Consider the following 26,301-nt stretch of genomic DNA (forward strand, 5'->3'; position numbering starts at 1 on the left):
CCACACCTAGAAACGCGGCACAGAGCGGCCGGGACGTACCGCACCGCTCCACAGCCAAAGGCCGACTGACCATCTGAGCTACCCAAGCACGGCTCAACACCCGTCCTCGCAGCTTTACTTCCTCCAGTACCTCGTATCCTACCTTCCAAACTACACAGCAGCTCTTCTGCGAACCTTGCAGAACTTGCACTCCCGGAAGAAAGGATACCGCGGAGACATGGCTTAGCCACAGCCTGGGGAATGTTTCCAGAATGAGATTTTCACTCTGTAGCGGAGTGTGCGCTGATACGAAACTTCCTGGCGATTAAGACTGCGTGCCAGAACGAGACTCGAACTCGAGACCTTTGCCTTCCAGGAGCAAGTATACGTTTTTACGTCAATAACGGCGTGGAAGGTTTGTCCTTGCAGCAACATGTGCATTGTTAAAATCAGACTACAGCACAACTTGTTTTTTTCAGTAGCCTCAGTTACACTTGTTACATAAAACCCTCTTTGCAGCAGAAAACTGAATGTTTTATGCACTCTGCTGTCGCACATAGTACAATCTGTCTTTCATAAATATTTTCCCCGTTGGACCACGTTAGACGTTACTTCGGGGCAGACCGTAGTTCCAAGAAACTCACTAAGGTAAATGAGTAATGTTCCATTAAGCAGAACGACTCCACACCGCCGCAAACAATACGGATCTTAGTTGCATAATTTTAAGTAGCTGATATTAAGTACTGTTAAAACATTATTTTTTGTATTCCTTCAGCCAGTTCAGAATACGAGCTGTTTAAATAAAGTAGTGAGACTGGTAGCGTTGTGTTGGGTGCTGCCACACCAGCGATGCCGGACGTGGACGGAAAGGTGAACACGTGATGCCACATCAGTTTACGTTAAACAGCGCTAGTGTTACACTCGCTGTCTGTAGCACTTTTTTGTGAAGAACTCTTTAACACGAATTGTGATGGTGTGAGATTAGATTTTACTTCAGACTTGGACACAGAACGAGGGAAACATTTGCAAAACCTTGGCGGGCCTACGGAGACAGCGCTTTGTCAAGAGTCCAGGCGCTCAGTAATTCCAGGCGTTCGTAGAGGAAAGACAGTCAACTGGGGATGCACTTCATAGTCGAAGGCCCTCGGTTTCAAGAACTTATGTAAATGCCGACAGAGTCCAGGATCTTGTGAGTGCAGATCATCAGTCAGAATGATTGGGGTAGAGTTGAATTTGAGTAACACCACCGTTCGCCAGATATTGATCAATGAATTACGGACGGGAAAAATCTGCTCAAAATTGGTTCTGAGAAACTTCACACAGGACCAACAGGACATGAGAAGGGACGAGTGGGTTGACTTTTTTGGAATAGAATGGAAATCCCCCCCCCCTCCTTTTCCATTTTTTTAAAATGTCTCATTAGTGGTGACGAGATAAAGGTGTGTGGATACAAACCGGAAGCCAAGCTCCAGTCCACCGAATGGCACATTCCAATCTCTCCAAGGTCAAAGAAAAGCAAGAACGTAGCCAAGGAATCGTTCATAAGGAGTTTGTGCTTCAAGGCCAAGGGATTAATCAACATGTTTACCAAGAGATTCTGAAAGACTCTTTCAGTCATGCGTGTGTAATCAAACATCAAAAACAATTTTGTGTTGCATTATGGTAATGCGCCTAGTCACAAAGCGATTTCAGTAAGCAGTTTTTGGGCCATATGGACATTTCTGTTGTTCCACAGCCTTCTTTTTTACCCGAGTTGAGTCCTTGTGACTTTTTTTTATCTCTCCGAGATTGAAAACACGCCTCAAGGGACGTCGGTTTGGGACCCTGGACAATGTTCAAAAGGCTGTAACAGATCAGCTGTAGATTATTCCAGTATCCGAGTTCCAGCACTGTTATGAGGAGAGGAATAAGCGTCTCCGACGCTGTGTGACTCCTCAAGGTAAGTACAGTGAGGGGAATAAAGATCTACTGTATCGTTATCGGAAACAAAGCAGGTGGAAAAAATCACTCTCATTATTTTATTTACATACCTCATGTCTCCCGCCATCATGTTAACTCCACGATTCTTTGAGTCCATTATGTTTCTGTAAAACATAAACTTTCAGAATACTACAGCTTCAATTGGCGCTTTGCAAACTGTGTTTTAATATGCATTCGACTAGTCATTATACATTGGTGAATAATGATGTACATTGTTGTTTAGAAGTTGTTACACGTTATCACTTCCTATTTTCATATATACTTGCTTTGCAGTACTCCTTTGATCAACGTTATCTAAGTGTTCAACATTGAAACAATACTGCATGAAAAATTTCTCTGTAATTGCAAAATTATCTGTTTAGATTATTCTTTAACAAAGCAAAATCTGTGAACAGTGCATGAAGTGAACTGTTACAAAGTTTAATAAATTTCAGTTCATTACTCACATGTTATATATTGTAGTTCATCATTCTTGTATTAATGTCAGTATTATTTATTTAAAAGTGTGTACTGCTATATTTTGAATCATGTAACTACAACATATAATACATCTTTCAAGTGATACAATAACAGTAACGAGGCACAAACATTCCTGTCGGTGGAACAACCGCTACTGAGCACTGTAGCAGAGGTTGAAAATACCGCTTCAGTTGTATGGTTCTTTTTATTTAGAACACAACCGGTTTCTGGCTCTTTTGTGTGTTATACTGAAAATAAACAAGAGACCGGAGCTAATAATAGTTTTTACGCGCAGCAGTGCACATAAAAAAGCAAAAATGTATTCCATGTAACATTTTAGAAACCATTATTTGGGTGGCCCTTAATTAGGATTAGCGAACGTACGGCATACAAGTGTCTCCTATAGTGAGATCTGCAAGGTCCACCCACATTATTTTACATGGCTGTAAAATTTCCTCTTTTAGTAGGAGTTTGCTTGTTTTTCATTTTTTATCCTGTGACTGTGGCGCATTGTTGTGCGTCATTATCGGTATCCTCACTAATTTAAAATTTACCTGTCTTTCATGATGTAAAATTTGTCTCAGGTCTTATCTTATGTAAACCTTGTTTAGTCGTCGACTTTTAGTTAGCAGGTTTAAAATTGATCCTACTTTTAATGTGTCCCTTTAGTGCTTTGCTGCTAGCTACTAGGTGGCATAGTAGTTTTCGACAGTGTCGACTGTAAGGTTTTGCTACCTTCCATGTTGTACAATGACGAGATGGTTTTTAATAGTCATGGCACAGGTTCATGTTGTTTTAACTCATGGCTGTGGCGCGTTGTTCGACGTCGCCTACATATCCCCAGTAAATTAAAAGCTTGAATGCCACTCGCCGAAAGGGAAAAATTTTCATTGTGTTTTACGGTTTATACACAAATTTTATGTCGCCGGATTCTAGTCGGTTTTACTACAGTTCCGTTCTGCCCAGTTCAGTATGTTCGTTTACCACTCATAATGTACTTTAAACGTTTTTCATGTAACATTCTATGTAATGATTTTTTTGTCACTTTGAATGTAAATCACTAATTCAAATCGTGAACGGCTAGGCATTCTTCTTCCTGTCAACAGATGGCGCAAAGTGTAAGTGTCCTGGTGTTTACTGCATATTTCTTTACCCTGGCAGTCGTCTGTAGTGTTATCTGGTGTCACTTCACCATTCACTTATGTTTGACAGGACCTACCCCGACCGCTAGTTTCCAAAATGTTATATGGAACTACTTTTTAGCTTTTTTTATGTGTACTACTGCGTGTAAAAGCTATTATCTCCGGTCTCTTGTTTATTCTCAGTGTAACACCTGATACTGGGCATGTAAGAGTCCGAAACCGGTCGTGTTCTAAATAAAAAGAACCCTACAACTGAAACGGTATTTTCAACCTCCGCAGTACCTAAACAATTAAACAGAGTTAATATGATTATCAGTGACCTTTTCATAGAAAAACATGATGTCATCTGGATACACGTCCCCTTCATGCATTTTCACAACAACACTCTTCAAATTTTCTCCGGCAGCCAAAAAATAGTTTCTCTTCCGTAAACCTAAAAACAAAAGCATTATGCAAGAATTTAAAAAAATCTTGAGATGAATATCTCTAAGAATACCAAAGGTCGTTAAAACGTTAAGTCTCTTCAAAGCTACTTAACAACATATAATTTGAGAATCCTCAAAACACTAAATGTTATTGGTGGAAAAAATGATTTTCATTTTATGATTAACACGTAACTTTTATGAAGGTTCCTCACAATTAAAATCGGTCATGTGCAAATGCTGTTAATATAGTTACTTCTTATTACTTAACAATATTCCTAGATTCCAGAAAAAGATGCCAATGAACAAAAGTGTAATGTGTAACTCGGCGATGGCTGAAGTGTGTCATTACATTTATAATTCAGTTTGACAGTCTTCTTCATTTATATTTCCTAGCCTCTAAAGTACTTTATTCTGGTAGGCATCCAACTTCTCCTTCTTAGGTCTTCAACCGTCAGACAGTGTAGCAACACCATGCTTTTCTTCCCTTCAGCTTTTTTTTTTTTTGAGAGCAGTATAGGTGGTGCATCTCGTATTCTCCGTGATCTGGTTGACATACTACAGTTTCAGTCTGCCTGTCGTGCTTTCCCCTCTACTGCCCCTTCAGTGGCACCATCACGTCTCAGTAGATGGCAGCCACGTGGCTCTTCAGTGCGGGATAAGCTGGTACGGTTTCTCTTCCTCCACTCTATGGAGCACATCTTCATTTGGTAGCATATCTCCCCAGGAAATCTTCAGCGTTCTGCGGTAGCACGGCAGGTCGAAGTCTATTATTTTGTGTTTTTCTGCTTCTCCGAGTGCCCATGTTTCACTCCTGTACAGCAGCACACAGCAAACAATGGTCTTTATGGCGACTTTCCTGAGATTTTAGTCTGTGCAGCTTGATGTCAAAAGGCTTCTCCTTTTGTTGAAAGCAGCCTTTACCTGGTAGCTTTGACTTGCAAGAGTCTTATTTGGTTTTCCAGCTTACGTAATTTTACTCCCTAAGTAGGCGAAGTATAGCCTCCAGTCGCTCATTGTTAAGTGAGTACTGAGCAGCGGTTTTCTTCTACTCATCGCTAAGATTTTTGTGCTAGCTGTATTCATTTTCATAATTTAGCAGGAGATGAGGGTGTTTTCTATGTGGGGCTGCACTGCTTCTAGTTGTTCCACGTCTTCACTTAACAATGCAATATTATCAGCAAATCTCAACATGTCTGTTTTCTTACTACGGACATTAGTTACTTCTGTAGCTCCTAGTTTCTCTCTGACTTAATCTATTGCCTTCTGAATGTATCCACTGAATAAGGCAGGAGCGTACGGGCAACCCTGTCGCACACCTTTCATTTTGATATTCTCCATATCTTATCACATCCACCTCTTCTCTAGACAGACTCTGCACTGTTCTTCTGCCCTTATGCTTTATGCCACTCTCTCTCAGCGTCTCAAAATCTCTCGCCATGCTTTTACTAAGTCAACGAAGGGAATATACACTCCTGGAAATTGAAATAAGAACACCGTGAATGCATTGTCCCAGGAAGGAGAAACTTTATTGACACATTCCTGGGGTCAGATACATCACATGATCACACTGACAGAACCACAGGCACATACACACAGGCAACAGAGCATGCACAATGTCGGCACTAGTACAGTGTATATCCACCTTTCGCAGCAATGCAGGCTGCTATTCTCCCATGGAGACGATCGTAGAGATGCTGGATGTAGTCCTGTGGAACGGCTTGCCATGCCATTTCCACCTGGCGCCTCAGTTGGACCAGCGTTCGTGCTGGACGTGCAGACCGCGTGAGACGACGCTTCATCCAGTCCCAAACATGCTCAATGGGGGACAGATCCGGAGATCTTGCTGGCCAGGGTAGTTGACTTACACCTTCTAGAGCACGTTGGGTGGCACGGGATACATACGGACGTGCATTGTCCTGTTGGAACAGCAAGTTCCCTTGCCTGTCTAGGAATGGTAGAACGATGGGTTCGATGACGGTTTGGATGTACCGTGCACTATTCAGTGTCCCCTCGACGATCACCAGTGGTGTACGGCCAGTGTAGGAGATCGCTCCCCACACCATGATGCCGGGTGTTGGCCCTGTGTGCCTCGGTCGTATGCAGTCCTGATTGTGGCGCTCACCTGCACGGCGCCAAACACGCATACGACCATCATTGGCACCAAGGCAGAAGCGACTCTCATCGCTGAAGACGACACGTCTCCATTCGTCCCTCCATTCACGCCTGTCGCGACACCACTGGAGGCGGGCTGCACGATGTTGGGGCGTGAGCGGAAGACGGCCTAACGGTGTGCGGGACCGTAGCCCAGCTTCATGGAGACGGTTGCGAATGGTCCTCGCCGATACCCCAGGAGCAACAGTGTCCCTAATTTGCTGGGAAGTGGCGGTGCGGTCCCCTACGGCACTGCGTAGGATCCTACGGTTTTGGCGTGCATCCGTGCGTCGCTGCGGTCCGGTCCCAGGTCGACGGGCACGTGCACCTTCCGCCGACCACTGGCGACAACATCGATGTACTGTGGAGACCTCACGCCCCACGTGTTGAGCAATTCGGCGGTACGTCCACCCGGCCTCCCGCATGCCCACTATACGCCCTCGCTCAAAGTCCGTCAACTGCACATACGGTTCACGTCCACGCTGTCGCGGCATGCTACCAGTGTTAAAGACTGCGATGGAGCTCCGTATGCCACGGCAAACTGGCTGACACTGACGGCGGCGGTGCACAAATGCTGCGCAGCTAGCGCCATTCGACGGCCAACACCGCGGTTCCTGGTGTGTCCGCTGTGCCGTGCGTGTGATCATTGCTTGTACAGCCCTCTCGCAGTGTCCGGAGCAAGTATGGTGGGTCTGACACACCGGTGTCAATGTGTTCTTTTTTCCATTTCCAGGAGCGTATATGTTATGGGTCTTCTTTATTATCTCAATAATTACTCGTAAGCCGAGTATCGCTTCTCGTGTATCCGGACCTCTTCTCAAATGAAACTCGTCGTCCAGAATCACTGCATCTATCCCGCCTTCGATCCACCACAGAATGATAGAGGTCAAACCCTTGGAGGAGATGTTACCGTACTGAGGATCCTACTGGGTTACATCTGTTTGCATTCTGGCACTGTAATACATTTTTTTCAAGTCGGTTGTGAGCTCCATTGTTTCGTATATAACTCGAATGAGATGGAGCAGTTCGTCACGTAGCTGTTGTCTCCAGCAGGTTGATGAGTCCTGCTGGTATATCATCAACTCCAGCGGCTTTCGCAGGGTTTTGATGCCTGACTGCCAGGTCGAACTCATAGCAGAAAATATAGTCTCCCTTGTCTTTGGGATCGACTTTCCCAGTCTTCTTCAGTTTCTGAACTTCATTATTTCCCACATACAGTTTTTCTGCTATGTCTTTCCGCTCATATAATACCATTCCATTTTCCTTTTGAACTGCATTGCATTTTATTTATCTATTTCTAAAGAACCATTTAAGTGATTAATATGCACATTAACTTTCTGTACCTTGAACGTTTCATTAAATCCTTTACTTTGGCCCTCCAAAAATTGTTGTTTAGCCGTTCTTGACTCTCGATTGATTACATTTCTCAACGCTCTGTATTGCCTTCGTCCTTCCTCGTTGTTGTTTCAGCAGACGCCTTAAATTTATTATTGTCATTATTCTTAATGTACCCCATTCTTGTTTATACTTAAACTTTTGTCTGCTGACTACTTCATTTACTGCTTGTTGGATATTGCTTTTCAAGGACTACGAGTTTTCTTCAACATTTCTGTTGTTGTCCATAACTCTATGCACGTTTACTTACAAAACTGTAATTTATAACTTTGATAAAGTAATAAGCTGTGCAAAAGCAATGTAAAATTACTAAAGATGTGTCTTCTGGGAACCCCTTCAATACTTAGAATTTGGAATGTGTTCCACAGTTTGATCTTATAGTCATATGAGAAGCACATTGACATGGCATGAGAGACAAGAACATTTTTTATATAAACTATGTACTACTGAACAACTGAGTGGAACAAATTTTATGAAAACAGATACAGGAAATAATGCTGGGTAGACATACATTTAGAAATATTTGAAATTTATAACTTATCAGCCAGAACTGCTATAAATTACGAAAATACATGATATCCATAGCAGCCATCAGCCTTTGTTGGTGAAGCACCAAGAGACTAGCGTGTAGCATATTTAACTTTTTTGTTTGTTTCCGCACCTTAATTCATAAATACTTTGCATGTTACTGTGTACTTGTAAAATTTAATTCTTAAATTCATTGTGTACTTTTGTATTTCAGAGGTACAGTATCGCATTTTAATACCGCTAACGTGTACATTCGCGCAGTCTACAGCGCAGCAGCCATTTGTTTGTTTGCTTTGGACGGCCTGTGATCTCTGATCACACCTCATTCAGCTGGCAGTCTCCATTGACGAAGCACGAGGAGACTTGCAAGTCACACGTTTAGCTCTTCCTCCTTGTTTTTTTTTTTTAAATTTGTAGTGCCAGGATGTATTATGTGTGTGCCTGCTGTGTGCGGACGCAGGAGAATGTGGCCACAGTTCGCAAGTAGCTGAAGACGCTTATGCCCACGGTCAGCCGTCTGCAGGCTGCTGCCTCGGAGTGTGGCGGCAGCGGAGAAGCTGGTGCATCGCACGGGACACGTCCAGCGTCGCTCGTTTCGCCCACGGGCTGTGCTGTCGAGACATCTTCCAGCATACCCGACGAGGGGGATCGCGCTCACTGGCAGAATGTGTGGCGGGCTGTTAGCGGCCGCGTGGCCCGAGCTGGAGAATCAGTGTGAAGGCCGATAGTCTCGCGTCGCCCATTCACTTTGTGAGTGGACAGGTGGCCGCTCCTTCAGCAGGGTCCCTGCAGGCCAGACACACGGGGAGAGAGGGGGCTACCAGTCATCTGGAGCTCCAGTGCTAGTCGCGTTATGGAACGAACCCCTTAGGGAAATAGTGTCCAGTGGCGGAAAGAGTTCAGTGTGCACTCGGTGTGTCTCCTGGGTGGGCCTCATCTGAGATGTGGAGGAGGACCTGCCTGCTGCTATCGAGAGTGCAGGATGCGAAATAAGCAGACAAGCTTCAGCTGTCAAAACTTTAGCAGTAAATTGTCCAAGTATTCGTTCCAAAGTTTCTGTGCTTACTGCCCTCCAGGGAGGTTGTCGCACTTAAATTACTCTCGGATCCGGGAGCTAGCTGAAACCTGAATAGAAAGCTCCAAAATATTTAGCAACATAGTCTAGGTAAGATTATGGTCAGCACTACAGACAGATGGTGAAAGATGTTGCCTCAGTTCTTTCACAGCCCAAAATAGGGAGCACCTGTCCTCCATGCAATGTCCATAAGGCACTAGTTTACTCTGAATTCTTGACTAAGATACACAAGAAGAGACAAGAATGCAGCTTGTGCATCGCGATTTTGGGATGTGTTTCTCTGTAGCCACCCCAAAGGTCCGACATGAGTCACGCCGTGGCGTCTAAATATATGCAGAAATCACAATCATTTGTAAACAACTGGGTAACACGCTATAAATTGGTTAGAAACGTGGATGACGTTGAAGAACGTGGCTCAATCGGTAAAGTCACCCCAAAAATAGAAAAAATTATTATTAACCGTTTTTCGGAAAACCTATTCTTAACACTGTGTCAAACGCAAGCAGAATTCACTTTGAAACAGCTCTCAACGCAAATTCGACGCATTTGCAGGTCATTCCCACGTGAATATGCGGAAAAGTTGGTTTCAAGCATGGCTCGGACTGTTGCGGGTGACTGGACGTAGTATTAATTGAAATTACATATTTGGTTTGTTAATATATGACGCATATGTATGCTTTAGTTTGTTGTCAAATACATGTTTCTACTGATTAACCTAACAACGATCTTACTTAACTGGCTGTGTATCCTAAAGACATATCAGACGCCACAGGAGGGGGACTGTTCATTGCTGTCTATCGAGGTCAAAATTGAGTCTGACTGTGAAACTATTTGGACTTGAGCACCACGTCTAGGTGAACTCAGGTTGTTCCACAAAATTTCTGGCGAACTGGCGGATGTTTGCAACTTCCTGCCACAATATTTCGACGCAGCGTCTTCTGGCCATCTTCAGGTGATACTGGCGAAAACTCCCTGAGTTCTGGTATCTTTCACCACCCTGCAAAACTTTCGTCGCTGTTGGGATATGTCAGACGCGACGCAGAGCTGCTCAAGGCAGGTGTTTACACGATTCCGTCTGAATGCGGCAAATCTTATACAGAGCACACGACGCGTACTGTGCAGGATTGCACTGTACAAGAGTAGCGGCATACTCGCCTCCTTCAGCCTTGTAAGTCTACCATCGCCGAACACTGTATTTTCACTGGTCATGCCATGAATTACAATGAGACAATAATTGTGGCCCATACGTCTAACTTTTGGAGTTCTATTACTAATGAATCCGTGGAAATACGGCTGTCTGACAGTGAGTCTCTTATTAATCGTGACGGCGGTTACCAATTGAAATCGGCATGGAATCCGGTCGTCTAAGAATTTCGTGTCCTCCGTAGTCGCCGTAGTTCTGTGATGGAACCGCGGCAAGACAATCGAATTGATATCGATGCGGCGAGTTTTCACCACGGAAGGCGCGCGGCGCAGCAGAATCGAACGCGCTCAAGTAGCGCACACGCAGCGCCAAGTGAATCCACCGCGCATGTCCTGGAGGGCCCTTAAATACCAGAGTTATCGCCAGTATCACCTGAAGATGGCCAGAAGACTGTGCGCCGAAATATTGTGGCAGCAAGTTGCAAACATCCGGCAGTTCGCCCGAAATTTTATGGAACAATATGTACGCCGGGAAAATTTGAAATCTGAACTCAGGTTAATTATGGGATGTTCTTACCAGCCAGCCGATTCTACCGGAACCGTTGTAGAATCATTCAGAGAAAGTATAACGGACATCTCCTGATCATGCATTATTAATTGGAGGCGACTTCACTATGCCGAGTGACGTCTGCGGATTCATTGCAGATGGTATGGACAGAAAGCCTTGTGAAGCGCAGAGCACGTTTTCCAAAAACTGTCTTCAGCAACTGGTTAGACAACCCACACGCAATGGAAATATTTTAGATCGTGTAACCAGAGGCAAACTTGACGTTGTCGGCAGTGTCAGTATAGAGGCACGGCTTACTGATCATGATGTCATCACAGCGACGATGGTTCCTAAAGTTAATAAATCTGTCACGAAGGCAGATTCCACATTCCTAGATTTCCATAAAGCATTTGACACGGTGCCACCACACTGCTGACTGTTAAGAAAGGTACGAGCATACGGAATGTGTTTCCAGATACGTAAGAGGCTAGAGGACTTCCTGAGTAACAGAACCCAGTACGTCCTCGTCGACGGCCGGTATTCGTCGAATACAACGGTATCACTAGGAGTGCCGCAGGGACGCGTCCTAGGACCACTCGTTTTCTGTGACAGACGCAGTGACCGGCAACCCGCGGCTGTTTGCTGAGGACGCTGTGGTGTGCGGAAAGGTGTTGTTGTTGAGTGACTGTAGGAGGATGCGAGATGACTTGGACAAAATACGTAGCTGGTGTGATGAATGGCAGCCTTCTCTAAATATAGAACAATGCAAGTTAATTCAGATGAGCAGGAAAAACAATAGAGTGATGTTCGAATACAGCATTAGTGGCGTACTATTTGACACAGTCACGACGATTAAGTACCTGAGTGTAATGTTGCGAAGTGATGTGAAATGGAACGAGTACGGAAGGACGATAGAATGGAAAGCGAATGCTTGACTTCCGTTTATTGGGAGAGCTTTAGGAAGTGTAGCTCATCTACGAAGGAGACCACGTATACAACACTAGTGCGATCCATTCTACATCTACATCTACATCAATACTCCGCAAGCCACCTGACGCTGTGTGGCGGAGCGTACCTTGAGTACCTCTATCGGTTCTCCCTTCTATTCCAGTCTCGTATTGTTCGTGGAAAGAAAGATTGTCGGTATGCCTCTGTGTGGGCTCTAATGTCTCTGATTTTATCCTCATGGTCTCTTCGCGAGATATACGTAGGAGGGAGCAATATACTGCTTGACTCTTCGGTGAAAGTATGTTCTCGAAACTTTGACAAAAGCCCGTACCGAGCTACTGAGCGTCTCTCCTGCAGAGTCTTCCACTGGAGTTCATCTATCATCTCCGTAACGCTTTCGCGATTACTAAATGATCCTGTAACGAAGCGCGCTGCTCTCCGTTGGATCTTCTCCATATCTTCTATCGACCCTATCTGGTACGGATCCCACACTGCTGAGCAGTATTCAAGCAGTGGGCGAACAAGCGTACTGTAACCTACTTCCTTTGTTTTCGGATTGCATTTCCTTAGGATTCTTCCAATGAATCTCAGTCTGGCATCTACTTTACCGACGATCAACATTATATGATCATTCCATTTTAAATCACTCCTAATGCGTACTCCCAGATAATTTATGGTATTAACTGCTTCCAGTTGCTGACCTGCTATTTTGTAGCTAAATGATGAAGGATCTGTCTTTCTCTGTATTCGCAGCACATTACACTTGTCTACATTGAAATTCAATTGCCATTCCCTGCACCATACGTCAATTCGCTGCAGATCCTCCTGCATTTCAGTACAATTTTCCATTGTTACAACCTCTCGATACACCACAGCATCATCTGCAAAAAGCCTCAGTGAACTTCCGATGTCATCCACCAGGTCATTTATGTATATTGTGAATAGCAACGGTCCTATGACACTCCCCTGCGGCACACATGAAATCACTCTTACTTCGGAAGACTTCTCTCCATTGAGAATGACATGCTGCGTCCTGTTATCTAGGAACTCCTCAATCCAATCATACAATTGGTCTGATAGTCCATATGCTCTTACTTTGTTCATTAAACGACTGTGGGGAACTGTATCGAACGCCTTGCGGAAGTCAAGAAACACGGCATCTACCTGTGAACCCGTGTTTATGGCCCTCTGAGTCTCGTGGACGAATAGCGCGAGCTGGGTTTCACACGACCGTCTTTTTCGAAACTCATGCTGATTCCTACAGAGTAGATTTCTAGTCTCCAGAAAAGTCATTATACTCGAACACAATACGTGTTCCAAAATTCTACAACTGATCGACGTTAGAGATATAGGTCTATAGTTCTGCACATCTGTTCGACGTCCCTTCTTGAAAACGGGGATGACCTGTGCCCTTTTCCAATCTTTTGGAACTTTACGCTCTTCTAGGGACCTACGGTACACCGCTGTAAGAAGGGGGGCAAGTTCCTTCGCGTACTCTGTGTAAAATTGAACTGGTATCCCATCAGGCCCAGAGGCCTTTCCTCTTTTGAACGATTTTAATTGTTTCTCTATCCCTCCGTCGTCTATTTCGATATCTACCATTTTGTCATCTGTGCGACAATCTAGAGAAGGAACTACAGTGCAATCTTCCTCTGTGAAACAACTTTGGAAAAAGACATTTAGTATTTCGGCCTTTAGTCTGTCATCCTCTGTTTCAGTACCAATACTACTCGAGTGTTTACGATACCCACCAGATCGGACTAAACCGAGACATCGAAACAATTCAGGTTACCGGTAGGTTCAATCAGCACACGAGTATTACGAAGATGTTTTGTGAATTCTGATGCGAATCCCTGGAGGGGCTACTGAGAAAATTTAGAGAACCATCTTTTGAGGCTGACTGCATAACGATTCTGCTGCCGCCAAAATACATTTCGTTTTAAGGATCACGAAGATAACATAAGAGAAATTAGAGCTCGTCGGAGGCATGTAGACAGTCATTTTTCCCTCGCTCTATCGGCGGGAGGAAGAGGAAAGGAAATGAGCACTGGAGGTACTGTGTACCCTCCGCCATACATCAAACAGCGGCTCGCGGGCAATCTTTCTATATGTAGATGTAGAATAATGAAGTTCTCTTTTACTTACAAGTGTGGAAATATACATTTATATGTTTGCGTTGTTCTCATAAAAGGAAATGACAGCGAACGTTGTTAATTTTCTATTTAAAACGAAGGTATTGATACAGAGGTACCATTCATTTCTCCACATTTAATTCATCCATGAAACTGTCACTGTTTTCCTCGCAAAACAGTGTGTGGTGCCTGTTTCTTGGCGTATCACTTAATGTAAGGCTGTGACGCCCAGTCACATTCAAAACTGTTGCGCAGCACAGTATATTAGTTCCAAAGGAATTGCTGCTGACCTAAACAATCGACTTACCATTCATTCCCTCTAACAATACCCTTGTGGCGTCCCCTTCAGGGAATTTTATGTAGAAGAACCTGTTGTCAGCTTCCTTTAATTCCTCTGGAGAACGGGGCTGTAAATTGAAATATATACACAAAACCAATCTCCTTGACGCCAAAATTAAGTACACAGCATATGAACTACAAATAACCTGCAAAATTAAATAGTAATATTATTCATTTCAGTAACTTGCCATTTATATTCACAATTTCACAATATTATTTTCCCTGCTTACAAGCACAAAAACATAATCGTATGTACACGAGATTAAATGTGCCGTGGCTTCCAGCAACATCAGCCGTTCCCTCTCACTGTGCGTTGCTGTTCCTTTCACTTTATGATTAGGCCTACTGTGTTGTTCATTTCTGACTTTTGGATACTTTTCTTTTTCTTTATTGTGATTTCATTTCCCTGCCCCATATGGGCAGGGGAGGCCTCGCAATGGCACAGTCCACCGCTCTTCAGCCAATTGGCTTTACAAAAACAGAGAAGGGGGATTACATAAAAAGGGGGGCATAAAAAACACAGTAAATGGAGATCATAGGAGTTAAAATATACACTAAGGTGAGGACATGCACTGGGGGATAGTTAAAAAGTTGACATAAAGTTAAAAGAACACAGCCGGCAAATCAAAGTGCATTATAAAAAAAAAAAAAAAACACTGGAGGCAAACACAAGTTAAAAGTCTGTTACAGGATAAAAATCACACAGAGCACGAAAAATCACTGGAAACGACAGAGCACACGTGAAGGGAAAAAAAACCGCTGGTAAGGACCTGCCGAGCGACTGGAGGCTGGAGAGGAGGGAAAAAGAGAGGAGGAAGGTGCGATGGGGAGAGGGGGGGACTGGGGGGGAGGAACAGGAAAAAAAGGGGGCAGGAGACACACCAAGGGGCAGGAAAAGGGCAGGGCAGGAGATGAAGAAGGAACACAAGGCAGGAGGGAGTGCAGAGACACTGAAGTGGAGCACAGGGGAGGGAGGGGTGTAGGAGGGGGGGGGAAGCCGCTCAGGAGAAGGGAGGAGGAGGAGAGGGAGCCCTGAGGAGGAGGCAGGAGGAAGGTGGGGCTACAATTGGTAGGAGGGGTAGATGTCAGTGCGAAGTTCATCATCTGGAAAGGGTAGGAGCTGGAAGTTGTGTTGGGAAAGGAGGTGGAGGGTGTGGAGATGGAGAGAGGGCGGGACACAACGGTCAAGGCGCGGCAACAGGCAGGGGGTGGAGAGGAAGGGGGAAACCAGTGGGTGGGGGAGGTCGAGTCGGTGGGCAATATACAAGGTGTGAACATGTTCAAGGAAAAGGAGAAGGTGGGGGAAAGGGATGAGGTCATAGAGGATGCGTGTTGGGTATGGAAGGTGGATACGAAAGGCAAGGCAGAGTGCATGGCACTTGAGGATTTGGAGGGCGTTATAGAACCTGGGAGGGGCACAAATCGAATCAAAACTGGCATAACAAAGGATGGGGCAGATCAAAGATTTGTAGTTGTGAAGGATGGTGGCAGGATGCAGTCCCCATGTCCAGCTGGACAGGAGTTTCAGGAGGCGGAGTCTGTGGTGAGCTTTGTGTTGGATTGTAAGGAGATGGGGAGTCTGTGTCAGATGACGGGCGAGGGCGAGGCCGAGGTGTTTGAGGGTAGGAGCGAACTGGATAGGACTGCCATAAATGGTGAGGTAGAAATCATATTTTGGACACACGCAATCATAGATATACAGCTCTTCTTTGTATCCTCAATTAACGAGTATGGAATATCAAAGCCGTCTTTTCAGCACTTTCAAGAATTAATACATGGAAAGGTACACTGTTCTACAATTTACCAGAAGAGTTATTACAGGTGATGTTTTCAAACCATTCGTAATACAAGGATGTTACAATTTATCAGACCTGATAAACTCTTAGATTAGCTGGATCGAGAACATACAGGAAATTCCTGTTACAGACTTCTAGAACTTATAGACGAGAGACTATACATGATATTTTGAATAGAAATCCATGTGCGGAAACGCACCGTTTCCGTGCTACAGCCATTTGAAAACATGTTTGCTAGGTAGGTATACAACATGTTGGTGGTGAATGGTTACATCGGATCGGCTGATATAGCCCGTGCACAGTGACCAGGCTTCGTCCAAAGCGCTGGGCGAGTTCATCCGCTTGTTCAGAAGGGGAGGCCGATAAGGGTTTTCCCACCTTTCGGCCGGTCGAGGCGTGCACGCTGCAATCTTTCTCAAACGATTTTACAGAAACTATTTGGTAAAAAAAATAATTTTTGCTTTGCTTGTAACTTTATGTGTCAGGTTCATGATGTTCAAATCATTTCGTTAATGGTCATAGTTATTGTGAAATTTATGTGAAACTAAGACACTGCGCGAAGTTCGGAAAAGTGTATGGTGAAAAATAGAGGTCGCTGTGATTTTGCGTTTGGTGCATATACAGGGCTATTACAAATGATTGAAGCGATTTCATAAATTCACTGTAGCTCCATTCACTGACATATGGTCACGACACACTACAGATACGTAGAAAAACTCATAAAGTTTTGTTCGGCTGAAGCCGCACTTCAGGTTTCTGCCGCCAGAGCGCTCGAGAGCGCAGTGAGACAAAATGGCGACAGGAGCCGAGAAAGCGTATGTCGTGCTTGAAATGCACTCACATCAGTCAGTCATAACAGTGCAACGACACTTCAGGACGAAGTTCAACAAAGATCCACCAACTGCTAACTCCATTCGGCGATGCTATGCGCAGTTTAAAGCTTCTGGATGCCTCTGTAAGGGGAAATCAACGGGTCGGCCTGCAGTGAGCAAAGAAACAGTTGAACGCTTGCGGGCAAGTTTCATGCGTAGCCCGTGGAAGTCGACGAATAAAGCAAGCAGGGAGCTAAACGTACCACAGCCGACGGTTTGGAAAATCTTACGGAAAAGGCTAAAGCAGAAGCCTTACCGTTTACAATTGCTACAAGCCCTGACACCCGATGACAAAGTCAAACGCTTTGAATTTTCGGCGCGGTTGCAACAGCTCATGGAAGAGGATGCGTTCAGTGCGAAACTTGTTTTAAGTGATGAAGCAACATTTTTTCTTAATGGTGAAGTGAACAGAAACAATGTGCGAATCTGGGCGGTAGAGAATCCTCACGCATTCGTGCAGCAAATTCGAAATTCACCAAAAGTTAACGTGTTTTGTGCAATCTCACGGTTTGAAGTTTACGGCCCCTTTTTCCTCTGCGAAAAAAACGTTACAGGACACGTGTATCTGGACATGCTGGAAAATTGGCTCATGCCACAACTGGAGACCGATAGCGCCGACTTCATCTTTCAACATGATGTTCGGCATTTCTTAAACAGGAGATTGGAAAGCCGATGGATCGGTCGTGGTGGAGATCATGATCAGCAATTCATGTCATGGCCTCCACGCTCTCCTGACTTAACCCCATGCGATTTCTTTCTGTGGGGTTATGTGAAAGATTCAGTGTTTAAACATCCTCTACCAAGAAACGTGCCAGAACTGCGAGCTCGCATCAACGATGCTTTTGAACTCATTGATGGGGACATGCTGCGCCGAGTGTGGGAGGAACTTGATTATCGGCTTGATGTCTGCCGAATCACTAAAGGGCACATATCGAACATTTGTGAATGCCTAAAAAAACTTTTTGAGTTTTTGTATGTGTGTGCAAAGCATTGTGAAAATATCTCAAATAATGAAGTTATTGTAGAGCTGTGAAATCGCTTCAATCATTTGTAATATCCCTGTGCTTTACTTTATATGTGGCAAGGGCCTTATCGACCATACGCCTGCACTATAAGCCTCTTCCACTTCTGCCTGTCCAATGCGCTGTTTGTCCAGTTGCTGTTGCTGTTCATCCTAGTTGTGTCCTCCCGAATGTTATCCCGCCATCTGATTCTGGGTCTCCCTCTTCTTCTCGTTCCTTCTATTGTTCTGCGGAATGCCATTCTAGGTAGTCTATTCTCTGTCATTCTTGCTATATGGCCTGCCCAATTCAACCTTCTCCTCTTGAGCACTTCGACGATGTTACGGTGTTTGTACGGCGCTCTTAATTCTTCATTTCTTCTTATTCTCCATTCCATGTTATTTTCGTCGTATACAGGTCCAAAAATTTTCCTTAGTACTTTTCTTTCGAATATTAACAGTTTTTCTTCATCTTTCTTTCTAAATGTTAATGTTTCACATCCATATAACATCACAGGTATAATGGTCGATTCATATAAGCGGATTTTGAAGTTACTGCTAAGTGATCTTTTTCTTAGAATTTTGATGAAACTAAAAAGTGTCTTGTTTGCTGTTGATAAACGGGTATCTATTTCTATATTACATATTGAATTTTTCTTTAGACTTGGTAGAGGTATCTATGTGTCACCAATCACAAGAAAATTGATCTGATGTAGCACACTCATTGACTATCGCGCCGCGCGAGCGATAAAGCCAGTGTGAAATATCCATAATATTCAAAAATGGCTCTGAGCACTATGGGACGTAACTGCTGAGGCCATCAGTCCCCTAGAACTTAGAACTACTTAAACCTAACTAACCTAAGGACATCACGCACATCCATGCCCGAGGCAGGATTCGAACCTGAAACCGTAGCGGTCGTGCAGTTCCAGACTGTAGCGCCTAGAACCACAACATTCCTCATATTTCATAAACGGTTTCAGATATCGAAACGAGATTTTGGCAAATGATAGCACGCAAAGAGGAGAGTATTTTACCATATCGTTATTATGTCAAACTTCATTATCTACCACGTTATTCTAATTGGGTTTTGGAACATATGTTAAGACATTACACATTTTTTTTTTTTTAAACTGAGGATGTGCTTTTCCATAAGCTACTGACTTTACCTTTCCTCAGTTCCTCACTTAATAAACCTCTGTTTCAGAATTCTTTCGCAGTCGCCGACGCACGACATGTTAGTGAGGTGAGCCTGTAAACTCCCCTGTGTTTTCGCAAAAGAAGCAAATTTTAACATGGCAACCAAAGAAATGTATAGATTTTAATCAAAATTCGCCACTCATGGCGCTTCTCTGAAAGTTACAAATCGTTAACAAGCCAGGCGAGAATAAGTCGCTGCGTTTTCGGTGGTGGTGGTGGTGGTTAGTGTTTAACGTCCCGTCGACAACGAGGTCATTAGAGACGGAGCGCAAGCTCGGGTTAGGGAAGGATTGGGAAGGAAATCGGCCGTGCCCTTTCAAAGGAACCATCCCGGCATTTGCCTGAAACGATTTAGGGAAATCACGGAAAACCTAAATCAGGATGGCTGGAGACGGGATTGAACCGTCGTCCTCCCGAATGCGTTTTCGGCGGAATTCTTTTTATATACTAGCGAAAGCAGAGGTCACAGTACATCTTTTTGAATGACCACCATGCATGTGTGGACGTGAAGAGGACTCACTTAATATTTACAAAAAAAATTGAGCGTAGGGTTCGTTTTAGAACGGCACTTTCCCCTCCATCGTTCAGCATTTCCCCTACAGCGCTATGAGCGACCCCCCACCATCGCCCTCTCCCCATTCTTCCCCAGCCGACTGCACATCTAGCGGCCACGGCATTTTGCGCGCACTTTATCATTTGATCTGAATGCTAACTCTCTGACCTGGTTCGAGACTCGGTGACGTATCTGTGAGTGTTAGAGCAACATGGCTCAGTACCCGTTAGCAGAGTACACCGACATGATCCTTCTCAATGGCGAAGCTTACGGTTTTTGAAGAGCTGCTCGTTGCCTTCTTTATCACGATGGTTCTCCACAACGTTCGACTCCATTGTAGTACATCCTTTTCGCCACAATTACGTAACAGCTTCGAACAGGGTCCCTCCTTCGTCAGCAGCCGACACCCGAACTGGAAGACGCCGTACTGCATCAGGCTGAAGACAACCCGTCAACGAGTATACGAGCAATTTCTTTGGCTATTAATTAGTCGAAGTGTAAAATAATTGATGTACTGGGTCACGCCTAATCAGTTACTTGTAAAACTAGTCGCTTTACCAAAATATTTTCAAATGGTCGTGGCACAGAAACGGTACGTTTCCGGACATGACTTCTAACTCAAAATATTATCTATTTACTCCCCTCTACAACACCTAGAAGTTCATAACAGGGACTTCCGAACACGTTGTATATTTATACTCTATGGCTAACACATAACACACAGGTTATAGTGCTCCTTGCGGCGACTGGTGTTAACTCGACCGCTATTTCCACAGTGGTTAGAACATTAAGAGCAGTCCAACGAGTTAAAACAAAGCTCGCCAATTCCTGCTTTTCATTAAGTCCGCAGACACCAATGGATCCTAATAATTTCTATTTTTATACATTAAAAATATTAGTATATCCTTGTGGTGGAATTTCGTGAGCAAGTTACCACCCTAAGGGTAATGCCTCAAGTTGGCCTGATTTGTGGAAGCTTTAAGGTAAGAGTAGTTGTCTCTTTTGCTCCAACTCTTGCAAAATGTGGTCCCCACAGCAGCGCTCTATGTTTTCTTCTGCTTTTTTCATTGGATTTGTCAACAGCTTTGAATGCAACATTTTTTGAACATATGATTCATTGGCAGAGCTATCCAGTTATTTTAAATTGACACGGCTGACGTTGGCACACATATGGTTGTGCATCTTGAGATAATTAAAAGCGACTTGCATGATTTTTCATCGAATGTCGAACTTCCACTCCGTATTAATCTAAGGCAACACTTGTTCGGCCACGATGATGTCAGCACCCATAAGACTGCTTGACCATTGCTCGAATACATCCTCCATGATTTATGGAAAGTGACAATGAACCCAATTTTGCTTTGTTTGAAATACTCAATGGCACTTTATGATGTTGATAAAGGCGTGGAATAATGTCGGAAGATGTTGTTCTGTGAATGACAAGTCAGTGAAGACAGAAGGTATATATTCCAGTCCCATTCTATTGCACTTTGCTCGAGAAGGAGTGCTATGACCGATCAATGATTCACAGTGTCTTGCACATAATTTTCCGTCGTCATTGACAAGCATATTGTTATCTCTCAGCAACTTACGGATCTTACTGTTATCTGCACGCCATAACAAAAGATTTGGGAGCATTCGGCAATAGCAAACGCAACAAGATTGGGTGGCGAAGTGTCAGTGCCCGCAAAGAACTTTCTCGCCACTTTTTCAGGAAATTCCGCTCTCCTGTACGATATTTTCCGTTCTCGGTCTTTCTCACACGCTTCGTAGTCGGCCATATTTGGGCACCTCAGGTGATGCTTGAGACATCCTGCAGTCGAATGGATGTAGGAAATTCCCTGAAAGCTATGGGCGCTGTCGCCAGCTTTCAGTTGTGAGCCGCTAACAGATCCATCTCCTCCACCTGCTCCTACTCCTCTCCTTACTAACAGCCCTAACTGTCAGTTGGTTTCTCGGGGTATTTCCTAAAGTTGTTTAGTTTGGCCTCTCAATTTTTGTGTGCCGCCTTTACTTTAGAGTAAGCGTTTTGCATACTGTTTTACTGCCACTACAGCTCGGGAAATTTTATTTCCGGAACAAGAGCAAACAGCTCCAGGAGAAACAGTATATAGCTGCGACAATATGCAGGCGTTACCACAGAGACGTTTAAAAAATCACTCTCCTGCTGCCTATTGTCCTCGAAATGTTCTGAGTTTAGTAGCTGATTCGAAGGAAGCCACTTCGGCAGTTACATACCACATCATTGCAAATTTTTATGCCTGAAACAGCTGGGCCTCGAAGAGATGAACTTTCTGACACCTCATTTGCCTTCCTAGTTTCTTCTGGTCTCGAAACGCCCCAATTTTTGTACTTGATTCGAAGGAAGGCTTTTTGGCAGTTAAATACCACACAAATTGTAAGTAAGCTGTTTAGGTTTTTATGTTGGTAACGCATGACGCTCTATATGAAAATCACTGACTGTGCTGTGTGCAGTCTGTGGCTGGTTTGCATTGTTGGAATTTGCTGTTGTAGTGTTGGGCAGTTGGGTGTTAACAGCGCGTAGCGTTGCGCAGTTGGAGGTGAGCCGCCAGCAGTGGTGGATGTGGGGAGAGAGATGGCGGAGTTTTGCGAGCGGATGATCTAGACGTGCGTCCATCAGACACAGTAAATTTGTGAGACTGGATGTCATGAACTGATGTATATATCGACCTTTGAACACTATTAAGGTAAATACATTGTTCGTTCTCTATCAAAATATTTCATTTTGCTAACTATGCCTATCAGTAGTTAGTGCCTTCAGTAGTTAGAATCTTTTATTTAGCTGGCAGTAGTGACGCTCGCTGTATTGCAGTAGTTCGAGTAACGAAGATTTTTGTGAGGTAAGTGATTTGTGAAAGGTATAGGTTAATGTTAGTCAGGGCCATTCTTTTGTTGATGCCGAGTGCTCGAACGCTATCGAAGATAGAAAATTAGCAAGGGAAAAATTCCTACAAAAACCAATAACACAAAACAAACTTATTTTTGAAGAGAAACAGATACTTGCCAGGAAACTCATTAGGAAAAAGAAAAGGGATTTTATGAATTACAAATTAAAAAGAGCTGAGAATGACCGTACCACAGACTCCAGAGGATTTTTCAAGAGCATAAATATGTTTAAAAGTGGGAATATAAAAAATTATGGACAGTTCATAACAGACCCAGATGGCTCCTTGCTAACAGAAAGAAGTGACATTGCTAACAGATGGAAGGAATATTTTAATGAGTTACTAAATGCTCCAACTATAAGCGTCTCTCAGGAAGATGACAATGAATATCTTACTGCTGACCCATCGGACGAAGAGCCCAGCTTAGCAGAAATTAAAGAAAGCATCAAGAGGCTGAAGAGACATAAAGCTCCTGGAAGTGATGGTATAGACACAGATATATGGAAGCTCAGTAAATTTCCTTTTGTAAACTGCTTACACAAAATCATCACCAACATCTGGAAGCAGGAACAGGTCCCACATGATTGGAAAGAAGTAGTTGTGTGCCCTATATACAAGAAGGGGGACCCAACAAATTGTTCAAACTACAGAGGAATTGCGTTACTAAACACAACATATAAAATTCTGACAAATATACTGTTAGCAAGGATAAGCCCTTACGTTGAAGACTCCCTAGATGATGCCCAATGTGGATTTAGACCTAACAGATCGACTATTGACAATATATATGTCCTAAGGATGTTGGGTGAAAAGAAATATGAATTCAATCAAAATGTACATATGCTTTTCATTGATTTTAAAAAAGCTTTTGACAGTATCAACAGGGAATATTTATGGAAGTGCATGAGGCAGATTGGCATCCCTAACAAATTGATAAATTTAATAAAAGCTTGCACTTTAAACTCAAAATACAAAATAAAAGTAGCTGGCAAACTTTCTGAAGACTTTGAGGTTAAAACTGGAGTCAAACAAGGGGATTCACTCTCACCAGTTCTCTTTAACATAGTAATCAATAGAATAATCCAAAAAGTAAAGCTACTACAAATTGGAGCACAACTGGAAAGCAAAATTAACATTGTAGCATACGCTGATGACATTGCATTATTATCTGACAGTGAGAATGATTTGAAGCTTCTTACAGCACAATTAATTAAAGCCACAAATGGCACAGGCCTCCAGCTGAATACAGACAAAACAATGTACTTTATCTTATCCCGCTATCCATCAAATAATAATGTACTGCAAATTAATAACACAGCTTTCACAAAGACAAATGAATTTAATTACCTTGGTACAATAGTAACCTCTGACAACTCCATAAAAATTGAAATAGAATCACGAATTCAGAAGGCTAACAAATGCTACTATAGTCTCTTGACAGTTTTCAAAAGCAAGTTAATATCTAGGAACACCAAACTACAAGTATACAAATCATTGATTATACCAGTACTCACCTATGGATCTGAAACCTGGACTCTCACAAAAAAAGAGGAAAACAGATTAAGAGTATTTGAACGAAAAATTTTGAGAAAAATATTTGGACCCATAAGAGATAGGATCAGTGATGAATGGAGATTGCTAAATAACAATGAAATTTACAAATTATATAAAGACTCCGATATAGTGGCCAAAATTAAAGCCAAAAGACTGAAATGGATAGGGCATGTCATCAGAGCACCACCAAACAGGACCATCAAGAAAGTGACTGAAGAGATTCCCACCGGAAGACGACCTCTTGGACGCCCACGCATGAGATACTTGGACAATATTCAAGACGATCTCAGAAAACTAGGACATGACAGACAGTGGCAAATTACTTGTAAAGACAGAGCAAAGTGGTTCAACATTGTCCATTCTGCAGCAAAAAGCCTTCATGGATTGTAATGCTTAATAATAATAATAATAATTCTTTTGTAGGGATTATTGAAAGTCAGATTGCGTTGCGCTAAAACTATTGTGTGTCAGTTTAGTGTTGATCAGAATAAGTAAAGAGAGAAATGTCTGAGTACGTTCAGTTCTGCTCAGCTGTTTGAAAATCAAATAACGTAGAGGTTTATCAGCACAGTAATTAATTAATTTTTCTAAGGGGACGTTTCAAAATGCAACTTTTTATGTGCAAAATGGCTGGGTCTTGAAGAGGTGTCCTTTTCGACACTACAATTATATGCACTGGCGTCCACCATTAAAGCAAAAAACGGTAATTTTGCAAAGCTGCGTTTATTTTGCCTCAAAACACTATAAACAGATGATAGTAAAGTGGAAACAATGTAAAGAATACAGAACGTAAACAACTGCAACATGCATAACGCTAGACAAAAATGTTCTTCGTTTTTTCCAACTTAACGGATTTGCACCCACATTTCGGCAACTGGTGAATGTGCTGAGTATGGGGTATGACAAGCTCTGGCAGCAATACAGGCCTGACAGCGAGCAGGCGTGCTGCGAATGACGTCATCAGTCTCGTGTTGAGGCAATAACGCCCATTCTTCCTACAGAGCTACTCGTAGCTTTAAAAGAGTGTTTGGTGGATGCTGACACGATGCTAGCCGTCTCCCCAGTGCATCCCAGACATCCTCTATGGGATTCAAATCGGGAGAGCAAGCAGGCCACGCCATGCGCGCAATATCTTCCATTTCCAAGGAAACATCAACCAACCGTGCTCTAAGAGGTCGAGCATTACCACCCATCCGCAAAAACAACATTGCCCCCCCCCCCCCCCCCGTGCGACCGCCCCACTCCATCCTAGACGTTCCTTCTGTGAATATGCGTCAGCGGTAGACATGTAGCAGGTCTCTGACAATAAAGACCACTCTGTCGAAGCCTTCTGCACAACGTTTACCTCGACACGACACGTCCAGTGTATGCTGCGAGGTCAGATGCCAGTTGCCATGCAGGACTAATCCGGGACTGTCGTGCCCTTATAGCCAAATAACGGTCCTCACTTCGGAAGTCACAAGTGGGGGGATCTCGGCTCTGCCCTGGTACTCGAGATACAGTTTCGGTCTGTGTACACTGTCGCCACATCCGAGAAACGACAGAACGATTCACACTAAGCTATCGGGCCACATCAGTTTATGACTGTTCTGCTTCCTTCCTGCCTCTGGCCCTCAACTGCAGAGAATCTAACAGGCATCTTCTCTGTGCCACACAGCACCGTCTGTGTCGGTGTATCCGATGAACGCTACCTCGTTTCACAGGCGCACTGACGTCATCGTTGACATGGTTTTCCGTTGACCGGAATGCCATCTTCCGCGCAAAATACGATCGAACGGACATGTGGCTGACAGTTTTTGCGATTATGTCGTGAATTATACACAGGACGGGGAAATAGCGGTTTTTTGCTTTAATTTTTGACACCAGTGTAGATAGCAGCAGACGTTCGTGAAATATTTTAATTATCCCTCAAATCAAGTTTCTCTCAATTGCCCTGATTTCTTTCGAGCAGTTGAACCCTTTTCTGCAACACTAGACACCTCAGTCATCAGTTTGATACCTCATTTGCCAGTTTCCCACTCTTCGTTTGGCTATGAAAATTCGGCAAAATCTTTCCCTTGTATCACTGTTTAAGGGTTTCTAAACTACTCCGATTACATTAAATCAAATAAACCCTTGTTTGCGAAACTGGTCATCATTCTGGTCAGTCTGATACTCCATTTCTCCATTTTCTACTT

At 43.6% G+C, this 26,301-nt stretch overlaps 1 protein-coding gene across 1 annotated transcript in view; it reads right to left on the reverse strand.

Annotated features, from left to right (window-relative positions):
* Positions 1-2,108: 2,108 nt before the first annotated feature.
* The window catches only part of LOC126163182 (uncharacterized), a 33,459-nt gene continuing 9,266 nt past the window's right edge, over positions 2,109-26,301 (reverse strand). Inside the window, exons 3-4 of the mRNA XM_049920133.1 lie at positions 14,212-14,311; positions 2,109-3,993 (exon numbers count right to left, since the gene is read on the reverse strand). Coding sequence (XP_049776090.1) covers positions 3,851-3,993; positions 14,212-14,311 — 243 coding nt within the window. The 3' untranslated portion in view covers positions 2,109-3,850. The remainder of the gene's footprint in view (positions 3,994-14,211; positions 14,312-26,301) is intronic.

The sequence above is a fragment of the Schistocerca cancellata genome, chromosome 2 (genome assembly GCF_023864275.1).
Source record: "Schistocerca cancellata isolate TAMUIC-IGC-003103 chromosome 2, iqSchCanc2.1, whole genome shotgun sequence".
Taxonomy (NCBI): Eukaryota; Metazoa; Arthropoda; class Insecta; order Orthoptera; family Acrididae; genus Schistocerca; species Schistocerca cancellata.